The sequence below is a fragment of the Rhinolophus sinicus genome, chromosome 15 (genome assembly GCF_057876585.1).
Source record: "Rhinolophus sinicus isolate RSI-liver-muscle chromosome 15, RSI-T2T, whole genome shotgun sequence".
In the NCBI taxonomy this organism is placed as follows: domain Eukaryota; kingdom Metazoa; phylum Chordata; class Mammalia; order Chiroptera; family Rhinolophidae; genus Rhinolophus; species Rhinolophus sinicus.
In genome coordinates, this window is record NC_142515.1 from 131,458,125 (window position 1) to 131,484,416 (window position 26,292).

Sequence of the window (26,292 nt, forward strand, 5' to 3'; positions counted from 1 at the left end):
TTAACAGAAGTTTCCAGACAAAGCTAAATGAGGGAATGGAATTAGAATAGATTTTAAACAAATGTTTATTGAAATCCACAGCTGTATTCATTGTTGGTAACTGGATCTCCAAAGCAAAGTAATAAATTTAAACACACAATAACAGGAATGACTTTGTTTAATTTATAAAAATAACAAATTAGATTGGAAACAATAGAGGAAGAATCATCAATATCAGTCAGTCTCACATCTGAAGCCTTTGTTTTATGCCTCCCTGAGAGGTGAACCCAATGCCCTACCAAGGATCTGTATCACTACGGTTTATAATCTCCTTTTGGAGATCAACATAATTTAAGGGTCACTAGTAATTCCAACGGCCAGATCCTACAGAAAATCCACCATATCCAGTAGTGAATGCACACACATACATCTCTTAGAAAAGACAGCTATCCATGTTTGACCTGATGAGATATATGTCTAAGCACAATGTTATTTAGTAATATATGAATTATGAAACATGAGGTTAACTAAATAGGGGAAACTTTTTGAGATACTGGAAGTATCTAGTTCTCTGTCTCTTTCCCACTCTTGCCTTCCTTTCAAAGCCCTTCCCCACCTCTCCCAACACAGACATGCTACACATGCCCAGGCCTGCCTTTGGTGTAAAGCTATTATCTTACGCTTATTGTTGGCAAGTTATCTTTACTAAAAGACCTAGTCACAATTATTTCATTAGAACAGTTACAATAGCTGCTCGTTACTACAGAAGGGCACATGAATAAAAAAGTAATTCCCTTTTTTGTAGTTGTTCTAAAGTGCCTACCTTGTAAAGAAGGCAATTTTGCCATTTCCTGCAGGAATCAGAATGTTCACATTACTGATGGAGTAGGAAGAATTTTCCTGTTTAGTTTGGATTTTGGAATCACAGAAAGGCATTTTTATCAAAGGCCAGAAAACCATCAAGAAATTTGATTCAAAAATTGCAATGCTATCAAGTCTGTGTTTCATATAAGAAAATAATTAATCTAATATTCCAAAATATGTAAAAGTATGGATGCAAATATTGCTGAAAGTAACAAAATAAACTTGGGCAAAATTAAGCAAATATAGGAATTTATTGGAAAGATAATGGATAAGTCATAAAATTAGTTTGTAAACTAGGTTCAGAAATAGGGAGGAGCTAACAAAAACAGCTCTAGAGTGGGTGGTCCCAGCTATAGAGGCTCCTAGAACCCCTTTTCAGGGTGCTTCTGCTGACATTAGTCAGATCCACCTGCTTTTCCTGTCTTGCTTTCAGTCTGCTTAATGATTAAAAAGAAAAAAGAGAGGATTCAAATAAATAGAATTAGAAGTGAAAGAGGAAGTGCTACAACTGATACCACAAAAATACAAAGGATTATAAGAGACCACTATGAACAATTATATGCCTACAAGTTCGACAACTTAGAAGAAATGGATAAATTTCTAGAAATTTACAACCTACCAAGACTGAATCATGAAGGAATAGTAAATCTGAACAGGCTGATTACTACTGGTAAGGAGATTGAATCAGGAATCAAAAAACTCACAATAAACAAAAGTCCAGGATCAGAAGGCTTCACTGGTGAATTCTACCAAACCTTCAAAGAAGAATTAATATCAATCCTTTCAAACTCTTTCAAAAAATAAAAGAGGGGGTAGCTTTTCCAAATTCATTTTTTTAAAAAGGTTTTTTTTTTTTTTTTTTCATTTTGTTTTGTTTTTGTTTTTGTTTTCTATTGGGGAATATTGGGTAACAGTGTGTTTCTCCAGGGCCCATCAGCTCCAAGTCATTGTCCTTCAGTCTAGTTGTGGAGGGCACAGCTCAGCTCCCAGTCCAGGCACAGTTTTCAATCTTTAGTTGCAAGGGGCGCAGCCCACCATCCCATGCAGTAATTGAATGGGCAACCTTGTTGAGAGCTCACGCTCTAACCAACTGAACCATCCAGCAACCCCTCCAAACTCATTTTATGAGGCTAGCATTATCCTCATATCAAAACCAGATAAGGACAACACAAGAAAATTACAGGCCAATATCCCTGTTGAACATAGATGAAAAATCCTCAAAAAAGATTAGCAAACCAAATCCAACAATACAGTAAAAGGATTCTACATCATGATCAAGTGGGATTCATTCCTGGGATGGAAAGCAGGTTTAATACCCATAAATCTGTCAGTGTAATGCACCACATTAACGAAATGAAGGATAAAAATCATATGATCACCCAAATAGATGCAGAAAAAGCATTTGACAAAATCCAACATTCATTTATGATAAAAGCTCTCAACAATGTGGGTATAGAGGGAATGTACTTCAGCATAATAAAGGCCACGTATGTGACAAGCCCACAGCTAACAGCATGCTCATTGGTGAAAGCTAAAAGCTTTCACTCTAAAATCAAGAACAAGACAAGGAAGCCCACTCTTACCACTTTAATTCAATATGGCAGTGGAAGTTTTAGCCAGAGCAATCAGGCAAGAAAAAATAAAATCCAAGTTGGAAAGGAAGAAGTAAAACTGTCACTATTTGCATATGGTATTATATTATGTATAGAAAATCCTAAAGACTCCATCAAAGAACTGCTAGAACTAATAAATGCACTCAGTCAAGTTGGAGGCAACAAAATCAGTACACAAAGATCTGATGTGTTTCTGTACACTAAAAATGAACTGACCAGAAAGAGAGATAAAATAATCCCATTTACATTGCTTCAAAAAGAATAAACTACCTAGGAATAAATTTAACCAAGGAGGTGGAAGACCTATATATTGAAACCTACAAGACATTAATGAAAGAAATTGAAGAAGACACAAATGGAAAGATGTCCCATGCTCATGGAACAATCAATTTTGTTAACATGTTCATACCATGCAATGCAATCTACAGATTCAATGCAATCCCTGTCAAATTTCCAATGGCATTTTTCACAGAACTATATCACACAATCCAAAAATTTATATGGAACCACAAAAAAAAACAAAAACAAAAACAAAAAAAAACACAAAAAACAAAAGACCCAAATCACAAAAGCAATCTTGAGAAAGAGGAACAAAGCTGGAAGCATCACCTCCCTGATTGCAAAATATATTACAAAGCTACAGTATTTAAAACAGTATGGTACTGACATAAAAGCAGACACATCAATCGCTGGAACAGAATAGAAAGCCCAGAAATAAACACATGCATATATGGTAAATTAAGTTATGACAGAAGAGTCAAGAACATACAACAGGGAAAGGAGAGTCTCTTCAATAAACGGTGCTGGGAAAACTGGACCCCTATATTATACCACATAGAAAAATTAAAATGGATTAAAGACTTGAATGTAAGACCTGAAACCAAAAAACCCTTAGAAGAAAACATAGGCAGTAAGCTCCTTAACATGGGGTTTGACGATGATCTTTTAAATCTGACACAAAAAGCAAAGGAAACAAAATCAAGAATAAATAAGTAGGACTCCATCATACTAAAGAACAGCTGCACAGAAAAAGGAAGTCATCAACAAAATGCAAGGCAACCTACTGAATAGGAGAAAATATTTGCAAATTATATATGTGATACGGGTTTAATATCCAAATATATTTATATATATAATATATATTTATATATTTGGATGTTAAAATATATGTGTGTGTGTGTGTGTTTGTGTAACTCATACAACTCAAGAGGATAAAGCAAACAATCCAATTTAAAAATGGGTAGAGGATCTGAATAGACATTTTTTTCCCCAAAGAAGACATACAGATGGTCAACAGGTATATGCAAAGATGCTCGACATCACTAATCATCAGGGAAATGCAAATGAAAACCATAGTTCTAGCACTTCTCATCCATTAGGATGGTCAGTATCAGAAAAACAAAAAAATAAATGATGAGTGTGTGGAGAAATTGGAACACTTGCACACAGCTGGTGTATAAATGGTACAGCTGCAATGGAAAACAGTACGGCAGTTCCCCAAAAATTAAAAACAGAATTACCATACGATCCTGTGATTCCATTTCATGGTCAACATGATAATGGCCTAACTTCATAAGAACAGTTTCAGGTTCATAAAATACCCCTCCAAGGAAATGTGTTGTATTTACTTAACTTTTACCACTAGTTAGGTTACTTCCACTTTCTTATCGAGTAAGTAATACAGCAATGAGTAACTTTGTATCTGTTGACCATTAACACACAAGAAACCACCCCCAAATTGTCAATAATCCTGTTGCTGCTCATAATTTGGAAGTAATTGATTACATTCCAAAGGTATATAACACTTTAAGGGGTCCTATTTTTAAATAACTAAAAATCATAAAGTATGTAACAGCTTGAGGAGAAGACAAAATATTTTAAGAACACTATGATATCTATAAAATAAATTTTATCTAAATTGGTAATTTCATTTAAACATAAAATACATGAATCTAGATATAAAAAGTAACATCAAGAAGACAATGTTGATTTCTTCTCATAAACTTTGGGATCTTGAATGTAAACTGTCCTATGCTAAAGGAAATAAATAGATCTTAGAAGTTAGGGTAACTTTTTCAACTTCCTATTCTGTTGCTGGACAGTCATACCTCCTGACAGACACACACACACACACACACACACACACATGAAAAAATATTTTGGATATATTTAAAGTAAAAACTTTAGAACATGTAGTGGGGAAATGTATTTAGAAAATGTATTGTTACTGGGCTAACAATACACATTTCATGTCTTCAGAGATTGAAAGTGGGAACTAGCTGTAAAGACCCAGTAGGCAGCTCTGCTCATTAAGAAAATTGTGGGTTGTGAGTCTGTGAGGCAAAAAGCTTTGATTTATTTCACTTCAGTTGCTATTTAGAGACACTTGTATGATTGTAAAATGTCTTCTGTGGATGTAGTTGATCTATTTGATTTGTTTATAGAAATAAAGATAACATAGAACCTGAAGAGGTATTACAGCCTTCAGTGCTGACCAACCATTTAGTGTTTTTCTAATTATCTTTCTTCTCGCCTCTCTGTATTTAGACCATTTAATTCAGTTAGTGTTTGTTTTCCCATTGAAACTCCAGCACACCCTCTCCTGTGAACCCGTTGTGGAAAGACTTCCTCTGTGCAATCCACTTCATGTGATACAATGAGAGCTGAGCAGAAGGGATTGGTTAGGCATAACTTACATTTACTGCATAGTCAAACCTTAATTATTTAGTGGTGGGTTGTCCTTTGGGGGGATTGTACAAGCACTTTGTTTCTACTCTGTCTCACTGTTGCTGACTTCTTAGCCATTTCACTAATCATCCGTATATCTGTCAGAGTGGTTTGGGGATAAAGTAGAGGATCATGTTTTCCATCATTTTGCTATTTCTTAGAAGGTTTCATAAAATCTTTATTGAATGAGGGGATTGAAACGTGTGTCAATCAGTGGACTTTAATGTTTTCATTACCCGTTTTATTCTCTGTCTCTCAAGGACAGTTAGGTATGTTTTGAAAACCCTAAGAATAAGAACGTGTCTTAGTGCATTCGGCTACACAGACTTGGGGGGGTTGGAGGGGGCCTTATGAACAGCAGACAGTTACTGCTCCCAGGTCTAGGGGCTGCACGTCTGAGGTCAGGCTGCTGCATGGTCAGGTGAGCGCTCTTCTGGATAGAAGCTTCTCCTCTGCAGACTTTCTGTGGTTTCCTCACCTGCTGGACGGCGTTACGGATCAGTGGGGTCTCTTTGGTGAGGGCACCGACCCCATTTATGAGCCCTCCCAACCTGTCACTTCTCAAAGGCCCCACCTGCTAATCCCATCAACTTTGGGGGTTGGACTTCAACATACAACCTTGAGGAGGACAGACTCTCAGACAATAACAACACGGTTATGCACATGTACAGTTTTAATGGATGTTGCTATATTGTCCTACAAGAAAGTTCTACCAATTTACAGCCCTCGTAAGTGGTGTCTGTATGAGAGTACCTTCCTCTCTAAGTAAGGAACTGGTTGGAAGAAGGGAAAGGGAGAGAGATTTACCTTTCACTCTATCCATTTGATTTTTTAATCCGTGTACTTGTTACCGATTCAAAGAAATTATTTAGAATGCAGTCATGTGCTTCGTATAGATATTTCAGGCAGCGACGGCACATATGTGGCCGTGGTAAACCATATCGCCTAAGCGTATGGTAGGCTGTGCGCCCAGGTACAAGTCCTCTGCATCACGGCCGCACTGTAATGAGCAAACCACCTAACGATGCATTTCTCAGAACATACTCCTGTTGTTAAGAGGTGCGTGAGTGTAAATGAATACATTAGAAGCATCATGTTTTTATGTTCGCGTGTGTGTATTCTGTGTCATCGGTTTTCAACCAAGGATGCTTTTGCCCCCCAGGGGACATTTGGCAAAGTCTGGAGATGTTCTGAGTGGGTAGATGTCAGGGGCGCTGTTATGTATCCTTCCATGTAAGGACAGCCCCCCATCAATAATAAAGAACTCTCTGGCCCCAAATGTCAGTAGTCCTGAGGTTGAGAAAGCGTTCTGTATACGTATGTTAAAGAGGAAAATTGTAAACGCCTGCTCGTTACTAGACATTGTCAGGGTCCTAGGCACACAAAGAGGGATCACAGCCTCTGCACCCCAGTGGCTCACAGTTCAGGGTGGGAGTGAGGGGTAAGCAAATAACTGTAGGCATGGGATACATTCTAGAATAAAGTACAAACAAGTCACTGAGGAAGAACTAACGTATCTATAAACATTCATTCAGTAGAAAGCCACCTGGTTGAAACATCAATTGAATTGAATAATTGAAATGGAAACATCAGGTTTAGAAGTTCTTTCCCACCGAATCCTTCAGGTTGAGGATGCAGCATCTTATTCAGAGGCCTTAAGGCCCCTGGGTCCTGACACGCGGGCAGTCAAGGAAAAGCAGCTGAGGGGAGCCCTTAATTTGGTGCTGACAACTGTTACTCTATTTCTGTGCCGAATAACACATTTTGAAACTTGAAATGAACTCAGTCTGTATTTTAAAAAGAATGTGTAAGTCGTGATTAAGTTGTAGCTGTCTGAAAGAGATGGCTATCTTTTATAAGAACAACAGTCTAAAGGATTATCATGGTTTGCATATTTTCTCTGCGAGTGTCTCCGTTCTTCTGAGAGTCTCACAAGTGCAGTTATATTTCATCACCAGAGAAAGGCCAGACTCTGAAATCCACTGGCTTTGTTTAGGGTTTTTTAAACTTGAGTGCTCTCGCACTTCTGCTTCGGTTTAGTTTTCGTTGGCGAGTTAAAAAGGACCACACACATCTGTCTGTCTGAAAGTCACCAGCAGTCTCGTGCCTTCCTCACTGCGTGATGGCTGCCCACCACTTCACCGCTCCAAACCTCAGGATCTTTATGGAAAGTCTCTATCTCGCAAGAGTTGCTGGCTTGATTAACTGAGATAGCTCCTTAAATTCAATGAGCACTGCCAGGCATCAATCAAATGATGGGCACTGGTTATTATCCAAATGGCACAAAAAACAGAAAGCAGACTTTTAAGCCACTAGTCAGAATAGTGCGTGTGCGATTTCTCTCCCAGAATTTATCTATGTATTTATTATAGTCAGTATTTGTGTAAAAAATAGGCCATTCCCTACCTTTTATTTGACACCTTTGTAAGTGCTGGGAGAGCTTCACAGTCCGGTGCTGGCGCTCTGGGTTGAATGAGCTCGCCTGTGCCGGCACTCGCTCTTGCCTGTTGATGTCTGTCTGCCGCTTTCCAGCTAAGTTCACATCTTCTATGTAAAACCCAAATGGTTTTTGAAAATTTCCCTTCTGCCCTCATTATCACGTGAACTAAACCTCACTAGTAACCTAAATCTCTCGAGCAATGAGCCGCCCTCAGTAGCTTGAAGAAATCCAGTGCTGTTCTGCAGAGCTCATTTTGTCCAGAAACAAAAGACTTCTTCTTGATTGGAATTTCAGCAGACCAAGTGGTGTAACAGCACTGCAGTAAAAATGCAGCTGCATTGTTTCATACTTTCTAGAAAAGTTGAGATAAAAATCTCACAGTTGCATCGATACTTTATCGGTACTTTATTATTTAAATCTCAAACTGGTTTTGTTTCACTCAGAAAGGTGAAATTTTAAATTTCATTTTAAGTTTCCGTAAAAAGTTGTATTCTTATAAATAATTTTCATAGAAACCCTTATATTTCTCTTCTACTTATGTTAAAATATCTACTGCATGCCTTACTTAAAGACACGATAGTTTTCTTAATGTTCATATTTTATACCAACCTATTTTAATGAGAGCAAACATGTCATGACTGGATTAAAGATTAAAGGAGGTTAAATAACAAAGAACATAGGCAATTTAGTTGTTTTTCTTTGTTATGATAAATATTGGTGATGGTAACAGTGGAATAGAACGTAAATAAAAGGCAACCTATTTTCTTAACAGCCTAATGGCTTTAGAGGGACAATTAAAGATCCAGTGCGTCAAGGGAGATGAGGGCGCCCCCAAGGTGGGAGGGTGTTTCGTAGAAGCGGGGGCCTGGTTTCTGTCTTTCCTTCGGTCCCAGAGAGGAAGATGGGAAACAGATCCAAAGCTGCTTTTCTCTTTCTTCCTCCTCTTTTCTCTTTATTCCCTTCCTGAGGTGAAAATTTCGGAGCTGGTATGTCCATTATACAAGCAACAGATTTCAAAGGAGGGATTTTTAAAATGATAGAGGATGTAGTTGAAAGAGGAAAACCAACGGGGCAGGGCAGGGACAATTTCAGGCTGAGGAAGCCGTGTCGGAAACACCCTGACATGGGCATGGGAAGAGACGGAGCATTCGGAGTGGGGGGCGGGGGATGGCTGAAACCACGAGGGGAGAATAGTCTGGGGCTAGATGTTTAGAAATCACCAGAAGAGCAAAAGCAGCAAGTGGGTAACTTGATTTTCCCCCAAACGACACGCTCCTGCCAAGTGTTTATCAAGTTCGGGAAGGCCAAGCCAGAGAGAAAGTTGTTGGCCACACACGCAGAAGAGTCTGAGCTGCCCACCCCCGCTGCTCATCGGAGGCACCTGTCCCAACCTGCCCTCTGCCTTCACCTCTTCCCCCTCCTGGAATTTTCACCTCTTCCCTCATTCCTTTGGGTGACACACCAAAGAGGGTGGGTGTCTTAAAAAGCTGCAGCTCAGACTGGGAGATGGAGAAGATGCCCGGGGCGCTTTCATTGTGGCACAGAGGGATTTACGAAATTAACTGCTTGCAAACACTGAGCCTGGTACAGCCCATGCGGGGATTGTCGGCCAGGCGGAAACAGTAGGGAGGAGAGTGTGTCACACAGCGGTTGTCCTGCAGAGGCCACCTCCTGGGACCAGTAGCTGGAAAGCAGCAGACAGGACCGCAGGCCCTCGCCCCAACTCAGGATGCACACTTCTGGAGAGGACAGAGGGTGCTTGGAGGGAGGGACATGGAGTACAGGGTGTTCCGAGCCTTACCTGTGCACATGCGGCCTACCTGGAGCAGTGCCTGTTCATAGCCAAGACTGGAATGGGACTGGATGGGCTTCCTCACTGTCCTGGCCGGGCTGTTAGGACAGTCCCTTTCCAAGCTTCATTGCCTGGAGCAGGCTGGTGGCACTCTCCAGGGCCCAGGGCTGATACCTTACGGGACGCATACTCACTGCCAGTCGCTCTGAGGATCGACTGGGGTCATATGTGGTTGGTTCCCACCTAGACCAAGGGCATCATTTGGGTCAGAGTTGACTAGCCATCGAAGCTTAGTGCAAAATGGCAAGTAATTCTAGGGCATAGTTTAGTACTGTTAAAAACGAGGGCTGTTGTTCTAATCAACACTGGGCTAGAGTCCTCTGGAAGGATATTTATAGGGAGGAAATGGACCTTAAATGATTGGTAAGATTTTAGCAGGTGGAGAAGAAGATGAAGACATTGATCCATTCATTTGTTCCTTCAGGAGATGTTTGCAGAGCATCGTGGGTGCCGTGCCGAGCACCAGGGATTCTGTGGAGAACAGAAACAACAAGGTCGCCGCCCTAGTGGCGCTCACCTTCTTTAGAGGCGTGTGGAGTGAGACAATGACGTGGAAGAAGGAAAAGATCCTTTCAGATGGTGGTGGGGGCTATGAAGGAGAGAGAAAAGATAGGTAATTCAGCTGAAAGGGAAACGTATTTCTGTAGTGTAATGTGGAGGCTCAGGGTCTGCCTCAGGGGTCCCCGTAGGCACATACTGCCTGTGTAGATTTACGTGAGGTCATTCAACTCTCTGAACCTCAGTGTTCTTTTCTTTCTTCAGTGGGATAATAATGCCTATATTACAAAGTTTGGGAAGGATTAATAAATGTGCATTCAATGAATGGTTGATAATGTGATTAGTGCAGGAGCTTGGACATAATGAGGGTTCAGTTGCTTTCATCTCTTATTTAACCTAAGTTGTCAGGACAGTTACTTTGACTCTTCCCTTGCCTGTAAGTTTTGTGCTGCTAAACTAAGCTTTGAATATGAGCTAGTGTTCAACAGGCAGACAGATCCGAAGGAATAAGGATGGATATTTATAGAAAATTGTGAAGTATAAAGTCATAGCTTTCGGACTATTAATGGATCACAATCAAAACTGAAAATCAAGGTGTTGTTTATCTTCTTAAACCTGATGTCACTTTCAGGTTTTTGTGTTGATTTTCAGAGTTTAAACATTTTAAACTCTTCAAGTGATCTATTTCTTCACAGGTTCATTCCTTCTGCTTTAATCATTATGTGTCCTGTAGAGCTAGTTAAATTCCAAAGGTTAATGTCATTCAATGTTGTTGTTGATTTTTTTGAAATGTACCTGAAATATTTCTGAAGATAAGCATTCCACAAGACATATGCATTGCATTAACAGGCCGTCTTCCTCCACAGAACACAACCTTACTAGTTAGTGTTTCTTATTTCAGACTCTTAGATGAAACCCAGCATCTTCCATAAAAAGCTTCCTTTGCTCAGACTAGCTGTAAGCTCCTGTGTAACTGGCCCTACATGCCAAGTGTTGCTTTCCTGCTGACTGACTGACCATAGTTCATCTTTCTGATGACCATTTGATAGCAGAGAACTTTTGGTCACATACAGAGCCTTTTTACACTGGGTAGGGGTTTCTAAGCCTTCGGAAAACAAAGACTAGCCTAGAGTAATGTCATATTTTCAATGCCCTGAGTTTGTTACACAATTCAGGTATAAATACTGCCAATGAGTCTCTGTTTCAAAACTGTATCGATCTTTCAGTCCCAAAATGAGGCCGTATGTCCTTCACAATGTAGCTGTTTCATGGAGGGGAGCGGAGAAAAAGAAATGCTTTCTGATTTCAACCGTACCGGAAAATTTTGTTTCTAGTTGTTACAGCAGTATTATGCATAAATATAAGCCTTTTGGATGCTTTGAGGGGTTTTGTTTGGGTGAGGATGAGTGGGAAAGCAGCAGTAAATTAAGCAGTAGCTTAATTTCTTGGACAAGAAACTCTGTTGCGTTACAAAATACTGGGAGTTGTTAGTTTTACACATAGTGAATACAATTAAACTGAAAAGGTTTGTAATCGCCTCCTCAAAGTAAACTGTGGCTATTTTTGTTTTGCTTTATGTTCCTTTGTGTTTAGCAGTATTCTGACATGGACAGCCTTACATCCAAGTGATAACTTCTCAGGAGGCGTTCCCTGTCCACATTCCTGCTCCCTTGGGCCCAGTTCAGGGGTGCCTGGAGTCCCAGAATCCCTTTGTCCATTCCATGCATTCTTTGTCCCTGTTCAGATGTTAACTCCCCACGGTTGACACATTAAGTCTTATCGGACAGCCGGGACACTTTGGAGACTTATACTGGGAGGTCTGAAGCTGAATTCGTTGGTAAAATCAATTGTTTTCTTGCAACCAGACAAAGAGCAAGCCTCAGTCTGCTCATACATAGAGTGAGAGATGTAGATGTGGGGAAATTAAGACAGATTTGCTTACCGATGACCCTGAGGTTCATGGAAAATAACTGTTGAATTGACAATGTACTCCCAGGACATTGAGCATTTGGGAAATACATGTAGCCACACTGCACATAAGTATGTGTGTAAATTCTCTGTTATAGAGTAAGTTTGCAGGACATCCCTATGGTAGCCAGCCTGAAAGATGGTCCCCAGTGACCCCACCCCGTGTAGCCCCCTCCTACAGAATGTTGCACGAGTGTTGCTGCGTTACTGCTGACATCAGGTGATGGAAGTCTTTGACGCTCCGGTCTTGGGCACTCTCCTGGACCACCCACTGGCACTGGGGGACACCAGTGCCCCGTAGTGAGCGGTCCTCTGGAGAAGTCCATGTGGTGAGGACCTGAGGCCTCCAGCCAGCTGCCCCCTGAGTGAGGCTGGAGCAGCTCCTCTAGCCCAGTCAGGCCTTCAGACGGCTGCACCCTCAAGAGAGGCCTGTGCTCAAACCACCCGGCTACGCCACTCCCAGATTCCTGACTCTTAGAAACTGCAGGAGATAAGACACTTGTTTTAGGCCCCTGAGTTGTGGGACAAAATTTGTTATGTCACTATAGATACTGACACAATTACCCATGCATCATTAGTCTCCAGAATCCATACGCTGGAATACCCAGGAAGCGTCATAATTTAGCATAAAATTCCTGCCAGATAAAAATGTATAAACCAGGTGTCGTAAACTCACATGCTTACAAGTCAGACAGGTCATGCCCGGGGTGAGCTGAGGACGGTTCCCAGGTCTGAGGGTGGGAGCGGCTATAGACATTTGTTGCCATGCAAGAATTTGGGGTGCAGTATTGCCAGATCTTTTGATTTTTCAAGGGGTAGTATACATAGATCAGTGTCTTCCCAAGCTTTTGGTGCTCTCTAGATAACCAGTCCAAGCTAACCATATACTATGTCTGTCCTTCCCCAGTGATTGTTTCTGGAACAGGCATGGGAACCAGTAATGGCCAACAAGGTGTGAGGGAAAATCTCCTAGGAAGCTTCCGGGAAGGATGCCTGTTCCCCTAAAAGAGAGGCACAGAAAGAGCACGGAAAGAACGAGTGTCTTTTCTTCTTCTGAACAGGGGCTCTGTCTAGACAGAATGTCTTCGTATTTGCTGGAGTCTGAGGATGAAGGCAACACTGAGATGGCCAAGCGGACAGATGGGGAGCCGGGGGCTCAATGGCACAGGTAGGCACAGCGCAGTCACCCCCTGGAGAGCCGCTGCTTCCACTGTAGGAGGCCATGTCGTCCTTTAAGATATTGTATCCGAAGGCATTTGACATGAGCAGCCAGAAGCTCTCTAACAGATACACCGGGGAAGCTGGCAACCCATAATTTCATGAATGAGCTGTTGCTTTTTAAATAATGCATGAAATTCAATTTGTAAAATGATTGTGTACCAAGTGAAATATATGTGGACGGCCTGTGCACCTTGCTGGGTGCTCGTGGTGAGCGCCTCTGTAGACACTACGCTACATCTAAGGAAAAGTGGTGAACGCTCATTGGCGTTGTATTTGAAGAGCTCATTGTTCAATGACTGTTTATTGGCTAGCGTTTTTTTAATGAAGGCTTGTTTTTAGAGTTTACCGTAAAATTGAGGGGAAGGCACACAGATTCCCCTACACAGCCTGCCCCTGCATACACACAGCCTCCTTCACTGTCACCCCCCAAATGGGACATCGTTACATCGATGACCCACACCGCGTCATCATCACCCGAGTCCACAGTTCACGTCAGGGTTCACGCTGCGTGTCGTACGCTCTGGGGGTTTGCACAACTGTATAGTGACATGTTTTCATCGCAAACCCTCTGCAGAGGCTCCCCCGTTCACCCCCCCTGCCGACCTGTTAACCGCTGGTCTTTTTACTTCTTCACAGTCTCGCCTTTTCCAGAATGTCATTTAGTTGGAGCCATATGAGTACAGTACGTAGTCTTTTCAGACTGGCTTCTTTCATAATAATAAGCATTTAAGGTCACTTCACGTCTTTTCATGCTGAGTAATTCTTTTTAGTGCTGAATAATCTTCCATTGTCTCTTGGCTGCCAGCTGAGGGCCAGTCACTCTGGAACATATAATTCTTTCCACTGAGGAGTTTATAATGAAGACAAGTGTGGAACAGTGTGATTGTGAGTGTGGAAATTCTGGGCACAGCACGCCAGGCTAACATATTTCAAAAGCAGAATTTGGTTAGAGAAGATTTCACAGTTTGAACGGTGCTGTGAAGGATGTGGAGAATTTTGTCAGGCTGACGAGTTTATTGTATAAGAGACAAATGTGTGTGGCTGTGAAAAAGCTAATGCAATCATAGGATGGTATTGAAACAAGGGCAGCATTTTTTTTCCCATTGAAATCTGCAATGGGCAAATAATACCTGAGGTATTTTTGTAATTCTATAAGCTACAGTTTAATGAGGATATTGCCTCACTTGGGTTTAACCAGAGAAGGATTCCAGCCTAAGGCATGAAAATAAGAAATGGTGGAAGGAATGATGGTATTAGGTTAGTGCAAAAGTAATTGCGGTTTAAAAGGTTAAAAATAATTGCAAAGACCTCAATTACTTTTGCACCAACCTAAACTATTTAGTCAAGAAAAGAATAAAAGTCCTGATAATTGTCTTTGCATACTTAAATGATAACCATTTGTTGGGTGTGTAGCACTTAACATACTGCTTCTACTTTGTTACAACTTTGTGAAGTACCACTGTTATCTCCTTATTACAGACTGGCAGACATTATTTAGACAGGTTAGCAGGGATAGATGGATGCCTGGGGAGCCAGGAGCCCCAAGTCCTACCTGCACTGCCCCCCACAGGCCCCACCGCCCTATCCTCAGGCAGTGACTTCCCCAGCAGACGTTTATGCCTAGAGGCTACATGCAGGTAAATGCAGACTTTTACAGTCAGTGGGGCCTTTGATCCCAAACCCCAGAGTTTTTCCCTAGCAGAAGGCCCAACAAACGGCCTAACAGTGTTTTTCCCCCTTTCCAACCTCAACCCATACCCAGACCCACCTTTATGGTCCTGAAGGTTCCAGTGATGAAGTGAGGAGACACTAAGAAAAGGGGGGAAATGGGGCACTAACCATGGATGCTCATGCAGACTTCCGGATGTGTCACCTGACGATGAGACTGCGAAGCGACTCGAGTGGTGGGGACCAATTACTGTCAGTGTCTGCCCCCTGCCATCAGCTCATCTCTGCCCTGAAGGTGGGCAGAGAGAAGTGGGGGGAGAAAGGTGTTGTTAGTGCCCCCTGGAAGCCAAGAAGCTAATCATAGTTTCACAGGGATTTGAACCCAGGTCTGCTGGATTCAGAATCCACGTGAAGTGATCAGGAGGGTAGAACCAGAATCACAGTAGAGGAAGTAAGTTTCTACCTGGAGACACCTGCTGACTTGGTAGAAGGGAAGATTTTGCCAACAATTGGGTTTTGTAGAGATGGGCATGTTGTCTCCCACCACCACCAGTTTCCAAGCCCCGCTGAAGCCCGCGCGCCAGGAAGTTCTGGATGGGAGTCGTGTGCTGGCCCGCGAGCTGGGCTCTCAGTCCTCTCCCGCTAATTTGTGGCTGCCAGCCTGCTTTCTTTTCTGTGTGAGTGTCCCCGCCTGTGGCCACGGCCCACCTGCCGCCGAGCGATCTGAAAACCACTCATCACACTTAAGCAGACTCCTCAGGAGACGTGTTTAACTCCAAATACCAGTTGGCATTTCATTGGCTTTCATGGACCAAACCTATTGAGGGGAAGAGAGAGGACAGTCACTCACTGAGCAGAGCCAAACCACCTCACACTTGCTACAGGCCTGGGAGGGAAAGCTAGGTGTGGCAGGAGGCAACCCCTGGCAGGAGGGTCCTCACAGGTCGGCTTCCTCCACGCAGGTTTTCACAGGGACTTAGTGGGCGGGGTTGAAAATTCAGAGGCAGCCCGGGGCTCTTCTCCCACCACAGCTGGCACCTCTCCAGTGCCGTCAACAGTTTCTTTGCATTACCTCCGTTACCCCTCTCAGAGAGCTCTCATGCAAGGGCGATTACTGTCCCTTTTCCACAGATGCCGAGCCTTTGGCTCAGAGAAGTAAGGGGACCTGCCTAAGATCCCACAGCGAGTAAGCGCTGAGCCAGACTGAGCGCCAGCTTGATTCCAAGGCCGAAGATGTTTAGCTAAAAGTTCAAGAAAAAAATGTCTTTACTTCATCCCTCACCATGACAACACTCTGTGTCACCCATTGGTTCTGGTACGGCAATTTCTGTCCAATAAAAACATTACGGTGTGTCCTCATCCGCCTTATTCACTGGCTCTGGCACCGTGCGACTTCTGGCTCTTCCCCAAAGTCAAAATGACCATGAAAGGTAAACGTTTTGAATTGATTCAGGACATCGAGGCAGCTACAACAGCACAACTAAAGACACTCACAAAAGAGGACTTCCAGAACTGCTTCAGAAAGTGGCAAGAACGATGGGATAGGTGTGTTCGAAGTGAGGGAGAGTATTTTGAAGGGGATTAATGGCAATGTGTCATTTACTGTAATATATTTTTCTTTTTAAACATTCACCATATCATTTGATCATACCATGTATGTTCTTTTATTGTATCCCTCCCCCCCCAGCGGACTGATAATGTTTTATTTCAAATCTCCTACTGTCCCTAGACAGACCCTTTAGACGATTAGATCTTTCCCCTTTATGTGAAAGAACCATGCCCCTTTTAATAATTTTTCTGCACTTGGAATTGTACAAGTAAATACTGCTTTTCTGCCATGTGTTTAAAAGCTCTTAGCCTTTCCAAATACAGGCAGTACCCAAATCGCAAATGGAACTTTCCCAAAAGTTATTTTGTGTGTTGGTTTTGGGAACTCTATAAAAATAATACGCATATTGGTTATATTTCCAAATCAAACTACACAAGAGTCATTCAGCCCAATGGATGTGAAGTAAACTGATCCCCCAAACCACCATACAAGCAAATTTTCATATGAAAGTACAGATAAGCTGATGTGTGTGTACCCCATGACCACTCCAAGCCTGCCCCCCTTCCCTGCTGCCATGTGGCAGGGAGACTCCCCTCAGCACTTCCTAGCTTTCAGCCCGGAGGCTGAGTGAGCGAGTAGGCACCAAATCAGCAAGGCTGCTTGACAGAGCTGGAGGTGGTCCAGGTGACAGGAAGGGCTATGGGGCCCCCTGGGCTCTCTGCCTATGTGCTGGAAGCCCTGCAGGATGGCCTTCGTTTCTCACTTCCCTCTCCTTGCTCCTTTGCTGCTGCTGAGGGATTGGAAGAAGGATGGAATCATCCGTGACAGTTCTTGCAGTTGGAACGAGATGGAGTTGGCCCCTCCCCCCTGTCTTTGGCTCTGACGTCTGTGAGGGAGGGTCTGAGAGTCTGGGGGAGTGCTGCGGCTAGGCAGTGCCCGAGGCAGGCAGGAGAGGGTTCCTCCCTGTAACCTCCCCCTGCGAAACACACTGTGCCGTGATGGAGGTGGGCCTGGAAGTCGGCAATCCTGAACTTCTGTGTAGGTGCAGTGAGGTGGGGCGCAAGAAGAGGGAAGGGGAACAGCGCAGAGGAGGGGAGTAATAGGAACACAGCACGTCTGTTTAAGTCCCACTTTGCCTGTAAAATAGAGGACAAAAGCCACATTGAGGCCCCGAAATTCATAGTCCAATTACATACCTGCCATTTTATCCTCTAAGAAAGGTACGTTTTAAAACTTAGATGATGAAATCCAGATGTGGAATTTTGTGTGGGGAGCTCCACTTTGTAATCGGTTCAGTGTACGCAGGCCTCAGAAAGCCTCCAGCTCCTCTGAGCTAGCACAGAGCTGGAGGAGAGGCCAGCCTGCCCAGGGCCCTTCTCTCTGGAACTGTTTCCACAGTCTAGTCTTCTCCTCACTTCTCTCTCATTTCCGCTATCCTAGGTGCTTAGGTGTGTGGGAACTGGGTCTGCCTGCAGCCCCCAGGCAGTGTGAGGGCAGTGCGTGCAGGAGCCCTGCGGGGAGGCAGGGGAGCGGGGCTGAGCCGGCAGGCAGGGTCCCGGAGGAGCCTGCCCTGGCCAGCAAGGGAGTGGCAAGGTGGCTCCCGTTAGAACTGTCACCTTGTTGTGTCAAGAATCTGACTGGTGCGCTCTGTGGACCCCTAATAAGCAAACCAGCCTCTCCCAGACATGTGTCTTATCTCTCTCTTCCCCAAGCACACTGTTAACCATGCTTTTGGTGTTAGTAAAAACCCAAAGTTGTGGGCAAGAGCATCTTGAATGAAAATATCTTAAATAACTATGTTCATTCAGAGAGAATCAAAGTAAAATCAAATATTTCGTTAATAGGAGAGAAAAAGCAATAAGCTGATTTGCAAAAGTTAAACTAAGATTATTTGAACTAGGTGTAAGGAATTAATTGACTTTCTAATTGAAACCTAGGTTTTCACAGTAAACATTGAAGTTATGCTCTAGTTTCCTCAGGGTGCAGTGGATTATGGGACAGTAGTTGTCCTCACTTTACAACATGATCATGCCAGACAGTGAAATATTCCTTTGTGTGGCCTTCCTTTTGCCTATTTCACTTCAGTGGCACAGTCAAGAACAACTGAAAGTCCTGACACATACAGCTCCAGTGATTTTCTTAAAATTTCTAAAGTCAACTTTTTTTTTTCCTTTTCTTTTTTCTTGGCGGGGTAGGCCAGTTGTTGCAAGGCCTCTAGTGAACTAAGGGTGAGCCAACAGCGCGCGACAGTCGGCCCCAGGCGGCCCCAGGCGGCCTCCGCTTTGGAGAGGCCACTGCGTGGGCGCAGTCAGCTCGTCCCTGGCCGGGCAGAACGCGAGCAGGTGCCAGAGGGATGGACTTTTGGGAAGGATGGAGACCGGACGGATGAAGCCTCCCTGATGAGAAAGGAAGTTTGGTATTAAGAGGGCCTCGCTGAGCCCCGATAATAATGAAACAACTGGTGTCCTGGGCAGCGGGAGGAGAGTGGGAGGCAGGAAGTCGAGCGGCTCAAGCCCCTTCCCCGGGTGGGTCGGTGCAGGACTGAATTCCAGCAAATGTTTATTGGCGCCGAATCAGTGTCGGGCCCGGTGTTAAGCACCAGGAGACGAGCAGAGTGAAGCGTGGTCTTGTCCCGGAGGAGCGCAGATCAGTAAAACATTCCTCGTGGGCTTTGCTAACTTTTATCCTGGGACTTGTCAGGGGTGTGTTAGTTGCAACTAGATCCATTCACACTTTTCTTCTAAAGATTTCAAAACCGAGGCAACGAGACGTGGCGTGGGAGTGAAGGAGCGATGGCTGCGGGGACTGGTGTCGGGCTGGGGCCGCCAGGCGCAGACAAGTCGCAGCGATGCCAGCCGAGGGTCTGGGCGGCCAGACGGGAGGACCGCGGGCCGGGCGGGCCGAGCGGAGTCCACACCGGCAGCCAGGGGGCGGCGTTCCGGCTCGTGCGGCCGCGGGCCACCTGGGCGCCGGCCCTCCGCTCCCCGCCTGCCCTCTCCGCCCGCCGGCGCTGAGCCGAGCTGGAGATCTCAGCGCTGCGAGCGGCGGGAGCAGAGGCGCGCGGGGAGGGGAGGCGGCCCGCGCGGGGGCGGCGGGACTCGGGTGGGGGGTTCCAGGGACGCCGAGCCCCGCCCCGCCCCTCCTCTCCTCTCCTCCTTCAGGACCGGAGGAGCGGGGAGCATGGACCAAACCTCGCTGCTCTGGCACCATGACGCCCGTCCGCTTCGTGGCGGCTCTGATTTTAGGGCTGCTCCCCGAAGTGGTCAGCTCTGAGCCGGTCCTCCGTTACCCCCTCCACCACCGCCACCGCCATCCGCGCCTGCCGAGTCCCCAGTCTCCTTCCCACCTTCCCACCCAGCAGCGGCCGCGGAGGACGCCCCTGTCCCCTCTGGCGCGTGCCCCGCGCCCCCCGCCGGCGCCCGGTGCGCAGAGCCCGCTTGCCCTCCACGCCGGGCGAGCGATCCGGCCGCACCCGGGGGGCTGCCCCGCCGGCGGGCCCTGGGTCAACGTGACGGACTTCGGCGCCCCGTGTCTGCGCTGGGCGGACGTGCCACCCCTCCTGGAGCGGTCGCCCCCGGCGGGCTGGGCTCCACTGCGGGGGCAGCGCCACAACTTCTGCCGGATTACTGACGGCGCGGGCAGACCCTGGTGCTTCTACCGGAACGCTCGCGGCCGCGGGGACTGGGGCTACTGTGCCTGCGGACACGGTGAGCGGCCTCGGGAGGCGGGGAGCCTGCCGGCCTTGGAGAGGGCGTGGGGCGCGCCTGCAGCGGGAGGGGTAGTGGGCTTGCGTTGCCCAGGGTGATGGGAGCACCATGTCACCAGCCAGGTGCTTTGGTACCTTGACGTTAACTTCCCAAGGTGTGCTTTGCGTGTGAAGGTCGTCAGGGGTGATGGTTTCTATGCCCGGTGCTGCGCTCTGGGTGCCTGGACACCGTGTGGGCGCGCCGCGCGTGCGTGCCCGGGTGGATGTGTGTTCTCTAGGTCAGCTCGCCAGGAGGGTGTTACCGTATTTACACAAAAGGGACAAAACAAAGGAGGAGATAACGTTTCTAATTACTTGTTTAGAAAAGGGAAACGTTAAATCTAGTATGACAACCAATAACTTTCCCCCCTCCCCATAGACCCCGCTTTAGAAAAATGTGGTAGAAATTTTGCCGTACTTCCACCTTTGATCTGTATTTGAAAAAGGATGGCAAAATTTCTGTGCCAAAATAAAACTTGTCAAAATAATGTTCACATTCTGTGGCAGAGTGTGGTGAATACCGGTGAGTGAAGGAAAACAAAGGGGAAAGAGATACAACAGTGGCTATTTAGGGAAGAACCAACTTGAAATAGGCAAGCGCAGCCTTCAAGAATGGCATTATTTGCTGTGTGTGCTATTTGTGGAAAATCAGGATTAATTGATAAAGAGATAAAGTTGGTAAAATGTTTTAGTTTTGTGGTAATAAAAGCATCACGTTACTAGATTTAATGTAAGTGAATAATCTGCCTTTGAACAGTGCTTCGTTTTGGGATTTTGTTTAATATGAGCCCCCCCCCCCCCAATTTAATAGCTGAGGGTGAAAAACCTTATGCTTCAAAGTTTAAGTTTTCCTTCAAAAAATTGGTGGCAGCTCTCCATCAAGCTGTGGGGCAGGGGTTTCATGACTCGGGACTGTGAAATGTGCTGTACTGGGTGCTTTTGAAGGTGACTTGGAGGTTAGCTTTCCCAGTGCCGTCTTTTCCTCCAGACGTTTTTATTTATCTGTGCCTTCAGTTGCATTAGCGCTTTGAGCTAAAGGGAAGTTATAGGGAGGTTCAGATCAATTGTCCTTCACCCTACAGGATGAAGTCATCGCTGTACTTGAGTCTCAGGGACAGAATGCCAATGTGGCTGTAAAAAAACTGAGCTGACATCAAGCAAAGAGCCCTAGCGCTGTTTCATCATTTACTGTTAGACTGTTCGTAGTAAAAGCTCATGTTTAGTAAACATCGCCGTTTTTTCATTTTCCTACTATTATGTTTCATGTTTCCTGTTTTATATATAGCTATAGAAAGAAAAAAATGGAATTCAAAGTGAGAACACTATAGTGATGCATTATTGCGCTCTTTCTGACTCATAACTTTTAACGTTGTATTCCACACGAGGGGAGTAGCTTGTCCTGTGATTCCTCCCACCCCCTTGTGTAGAGTAGAAATTTAAACCTAACAGCAGTGCACATTCTTCGTGATGCCGTTATATTCATGGCTAAATCTCACCAGACAAATCTCCAAACACTGCATCATAGCTGTGCCCAAGAGAAACAAAAGAAACCACCAAGATGAGAGATAAATGCCCCTTTCCCCCCAAAAAAGAAAACCCCCACAAAAAAGATAGGAAAGCAGTCTACTGACTGTGTAATAATTACTGTCACAGACTCAGTCTTGATAGCGCGTTCTGTCATTTGCTTCTCACCTTCTGATTGGGCATAACTCATACCTTCGAAACGACTGCCATATTCTGAACTTGATGGCTTTTTGGCCCTAATTTCATGTAGGAGTGCGCATGAAGCTATCATGGCGTGGTGAAAGGAATAGGGAATCTGGCTTCAGAAAACACGAGTTGTTGGTGTTGGCTCTGCCAGGAGCTGTGCAGTGTTGGGTAAGACTCCTATGCCCCAGAGCTGTTGTTTCCTTATCTGGAGAAAAGCAAGTTTTGAATGGACTGGTTCAAGGACTTCTCCAGCTGTGAGAACGTCCCCAGACAACATGGCCCGATGATAACTGCTAGGCTTTCCTGAGCATTCACTACCTGGCGGATGCTAGGCTAAGCGTGTTCTATATAAGTTTTCCCGTTGAATTCTCATGGCGTCATTATAAGGTAGCGAGTGCACATTTTCACTTCACAGCTCCTTTTGCTCTAGTGCTTTAATCATATAAGCATGTTGAAATATCTGTGCAGTCTAATGGTCCTATTTTTTGTGGCTTACAGGCTCCTCTAAGGACAAGAAAGGGACTTATGTTTGGTCCAAAGCACACGATTTCCAGTCTCTTATGATTTGAAAATATTCAGGGTTTTCTTTCTTTTTCCCTTTACAAAAAGTGACTAGGACAAAAGGAAAGAACATTTGTAGTAATGAGATCCCTTCTCTAAAAAATAAGCCGGAGGCCCGAGTTACATATCTGGTTGCATCAAGAGAAATGAGGAAGTCGGGGCCCCAAGGTGGGGAGCTGGTTGAAGCCTAGTTGAAGCGGTGCTGGGATCTCAGGTGAGTTGGGCAGGCTGGGTCACCCCAGCGGCTAGAATGTCTGAGAAGGAGAAAGGTGGTGTCTGGGCCCTGCTTGTGTGAGACTTGCCGATTGGGAATTAAGGATCACTGGGGGGAGCGGCACACCCTGAGTCAGCCCAACTAGTGAGTTCTCCTGAGCAGGAAAGTCGTCTGGGGAGTGTTACAATGGAGATACCTGGGCTCTAGTTTATGTTTTCTTTGGATCTGGCTCAAGAATGTGCATTCCTGGTGGGCAGTCAAGGTGGTTTGGATGCCTCAGACCTTTTGTCCCAGTCAGGGAGAGCGATGGAGGCCATCAGAACACACATAAAACACAGTGGTGGGTGATCGTGCCGACCACCTGGGTCCACCATTCTGTGACTTCCCCCTGCAGGTGAGGACCAAGGTAAGGCACGCTATGGTAGCTTTTGTGTGGTTTAGAAAATGGCAGCACTGGCGTTTCTGTGACCAGTGTGGGACAATGACAACTTAGTGTACCAGCATCTGGTTATTAACTGAATGCGAGCCAGGTTAGTCTCACGGTTCTGCAGGAAGAATGAACGGGCAAGTGACCCCTCCCCGCCCAACAATACCTTAGAGCTGCAGTAACTTAGAGCTGCCTGACGAGGAAGGGAAGTCACTTTCCAGTCTCTGTTGGTCAAGGCAGATGGGCAACTTGTTTGACACTGGGTTAGGAGGTCCTCTTGGCTATAGCAGCCCAGTGGCACCCAACCACAGGTGACTGATGACTTATGGGAGGAACAGGTACAATAAATGATAATGCTCCGGTACCAGAAAGAATGACTCATCGATCTGACCTTTGTCATGTTCCTCTGATCCATTCACGTGCACTGCCCACGCAAATCTCCTGCATCAAAACAAATAGAGAGAGCGGACTTGCGGGAAGAGAACTATTGCTAACATGCCGTACTCTTTGAAGCCCATCTGGTGTTTGAAGTGAATGTTAATTAAGAAGTTGGCTGAAATCTGTCCCTTCTTTTAAATGCTGCATCTTGATTTTGTGTAGCAGGTGCTGAAATACATTTATTAACAATGCCAGATTTGATATATTTCCTGGCTGGATTTTACATATTGAGTTCAATCTGCTTTTCCGGTAAGGCAGATAGAAAGTACTGTGACCTAGGGTATTATCTGACTGTTTGTGTGAAGATGTTTTTAAGAAGAAAATGAGATACCCAGTTACTATTGCTTTTTATGAGTGACTGTCTGGGACCACATACGCGTACGTGTAATAGAGAAGTGCTTATGATAATGTTAAGGAGAAAAGATAGATACAAAATGTATATACATTATGACTAACTGAAAATAAAAACGCCTGTGGTAAATTTGGAAGAGAAAACAAATGATAATTATGAATGTGGGTATGAGAGTGGCTTGGAGCGTTTAGGATGGTTTCGATGGCCAAGAATGGAAAACCCAATTCACAGTGACTGAAGTAATAAGGATCTTGGTGTTCCTGTTACAAGAAGTCAGCCTCCAACATGGTCCAGCTCTGTTCCTCTGCTACTCTCTTGACACCTTTGTTCTCTAAATGTGGCTTTTATTATTATGCTAGTGGTTATTCCAGGTTTCACACTGAGATAGAGCAATTTGCAGAACAAAGAGAGGGCCCCTCTTCACACAGGCCCCCTAGAAAGAGCAAGGGAACCTTCCTAGAATTTCCCACAGACTTTCTCCCGCATTCCACTGGCCAAGACTGTGGCATTCTCAGAAAGGAAACTACAACGGGCATGGTTACCTAGATAGCCAGGATCCAGGCCCGCACACGTGGGGACAGCCCCGCAGTTGGAAGCAAAACAGTTGTGGTGCAGAACCAACTGGGTCTGCTCACAAGTGTGGTTAGGGGGTTGTCCTTACATTTGGGGAACTTAGTGCAATTAAAAATAGTCATAAGTAATTTAAAAAATCATGCTATGAAACCCTACATGCATTTTCTTAACAATATGTGGATGAAACATTTCCACCCAGATTTGATTGGTAAAGCATGTTTACTTGTTTTAAGTGAAACGGATAGTTCCATACTTGTTAGGAATATGGATGTTAGGAAAACATGGTTTAATTCTAGATCTTAAGCATCCCCCACTCCCGCCCCTGGATTGACTCAAAGACCCGCAGTCCTCTGAAATGCCCCCTTCTGTCTGCATAGTGGGCAGCCATCCTGCTGTGAGTTGGGAACGACTGATTCAGACTGTCTTCTACCTGGTTGACGTGTCCTTGTTAGGAAATCAGGAAAAGGTTATTTTTGCCTCTTTACCATCTTCCTTTTCCAGAGTAGTTCCCTCCTCTTACCCCTCCTCTCTCTTCCTGCGAATCAGTGCAATAGTAATAAAAATGTTGTCTGCAATGCACTAAAGTCATGAGATTTTTTTTTCCTCTCCTACAAGCCAGGCTTGCATATTCGGCGTCAATGCCTTTTATTAGGATCACCAGAGAGATACAAAGAGTGGGAAATGCTTATTCTTGCAACAAGACAAGGATATATTCATTAAATGTTTACTGCGCTCACACTGGGAGCAGAATTTACAAAGATGAATAAAGTCACCTGTGTCCTCTGGTAGAGGACACCCACCCTCTGACTGAGATGTCAGAAGAATATTCAGCATTTTCATTACCTCTCCTATGATACCTGCCCTGGGAGACAGATAAGAAGCTCGCTATTAGGAGTAGTTTGAGTTTATCACCCAGTGCTGTACAGTCAAATGGTAATACTCAGACCATCTGCTCATGTGTGAACAGTTCAGAGACACACAACTGGTGAAATTTTCTGCTAGGGTTATATGCATCTAATGTTAGTGTACCATAACTTTACAATGTATGGAGTCTTCTTCTTTTGCGTTGTACTGTATAATGTTTTAAACCAAGAAATGATTGATAAGGTTTGTAAGTTTCTAATAAACCCAATGTAAATGGGTAGCCTTGCTTATTCGGAGGATACTCCCTGATTTTGAACTAGACCAGTTCAGATTCTCTTCTCAGTACTAACGTCTACATGAATAATACATGACAATTAATATGAATTATAGATGTGAAGTAATGGAGGCAGATTCAGTTCAGTTGGATCTCGGTTCAGGGGGATGCTCCATACGTTAAAAATGATTTGCTCTCGTTTTGACATGGCATGATTCAAGAAAATCTACCAATTCACAATGCTAAAACTGGTTTCAGTCATGAGTGAATATAATCGTAGACAAAAATAGGATAACTTAGTACTGCCAAATAGGACATAGGAAGAAAATAACATCAAAGTTAATCTAGCCTCCCCTATTGTACGTGAAAAGTTCAACTGACAGCCCCCAATTCAGTTATTTTTAGGCGATGCAAATTTTCTGTATATTTCATAAGTATGATAGGACATGATCAGTTAATATATTTCCCAGTGTTGCTTTTGGTGTAACACATAGGACTGCATTTAATTCTTTTGTCAAATATGTGGACTAAATTGTCTAATGTGTAATAGGCTTTTTCCTATTCTTTTTTTCCCCTATTCTTTTGAATAGTTCATAAACTGAATTTTCTGTATCACTTTCAGCATTACATATTACTTTTTGTCAAGAGTCTGAACAATAACTGATGTTACCAGCATGCGTTCTTTTCTGATCCCGCTAGAACGATAGAAATGGCTAAAATTAATTATTTTGTGCCTCTGTGAAGTTCAGTAATAG

At 44.5% G+C, this 26,292-nt stretch overlaps 1 protein-coding gene and 1 long non-coding RNA gene across 9 annotated transcripts in view; one reads left to right on the top strand and one right to left on the bottom strand.

Moving 5' to 3' along the window:
- PRSS12 (serine protease 12) overlaps positions 1-26,292 on the top strand; it is a 99,709-nt gene that overhangs the window by 24,546 nt on the left and 48,871 nt on the right. For all 6 annotated transcript variants that reach the window (XM_088792628.1, XM_019744510.3, XM_088792626.1 and 3 more), the window contains 2 exons: positions 13,003-13,109; positions 18,575-20,086. In XM_088792628.1, coding sequence (XP_088648754.1) covers positions 19,228-20,086 — 859 coding nt within the window. In that variant the 5' untranslated portion in view covers positions 13,003-13,109; positions 18,575-19,227. The remainder of the gene's footprint in view (positions 1-13,002; positions 13,110-18,574; positions 20,087-26,292) is intronic.
- On the bottom strand, positions 13,456-20,895 carry LOC109454131 (uncharacterized). Of its 3 annotated transcripts, none has more exons than XR_012498262.2 (3): positions 20,221-20,895; positions 15,294-15,647; positions 13,456-15,119 (listed from the first exon to the last, which is right to left on the bottom strand). It is a non-coding gene; the product is annotated as an uncharacterized LOC109454131 (long non-coding RNA). The 3 variants fall into 3 exon arrangements; XR_016019097.1 differs by lacking the exon at positions 20,221-20,895 and having other exon boundaries at positions 13,456-14,005; positions 15,002-15,119; positions 15,294-18,593; XR_012498261.2 differs by lacking the exon at positions 20,221-20,895 and having other exon boundaries at positions 15,294-18,593.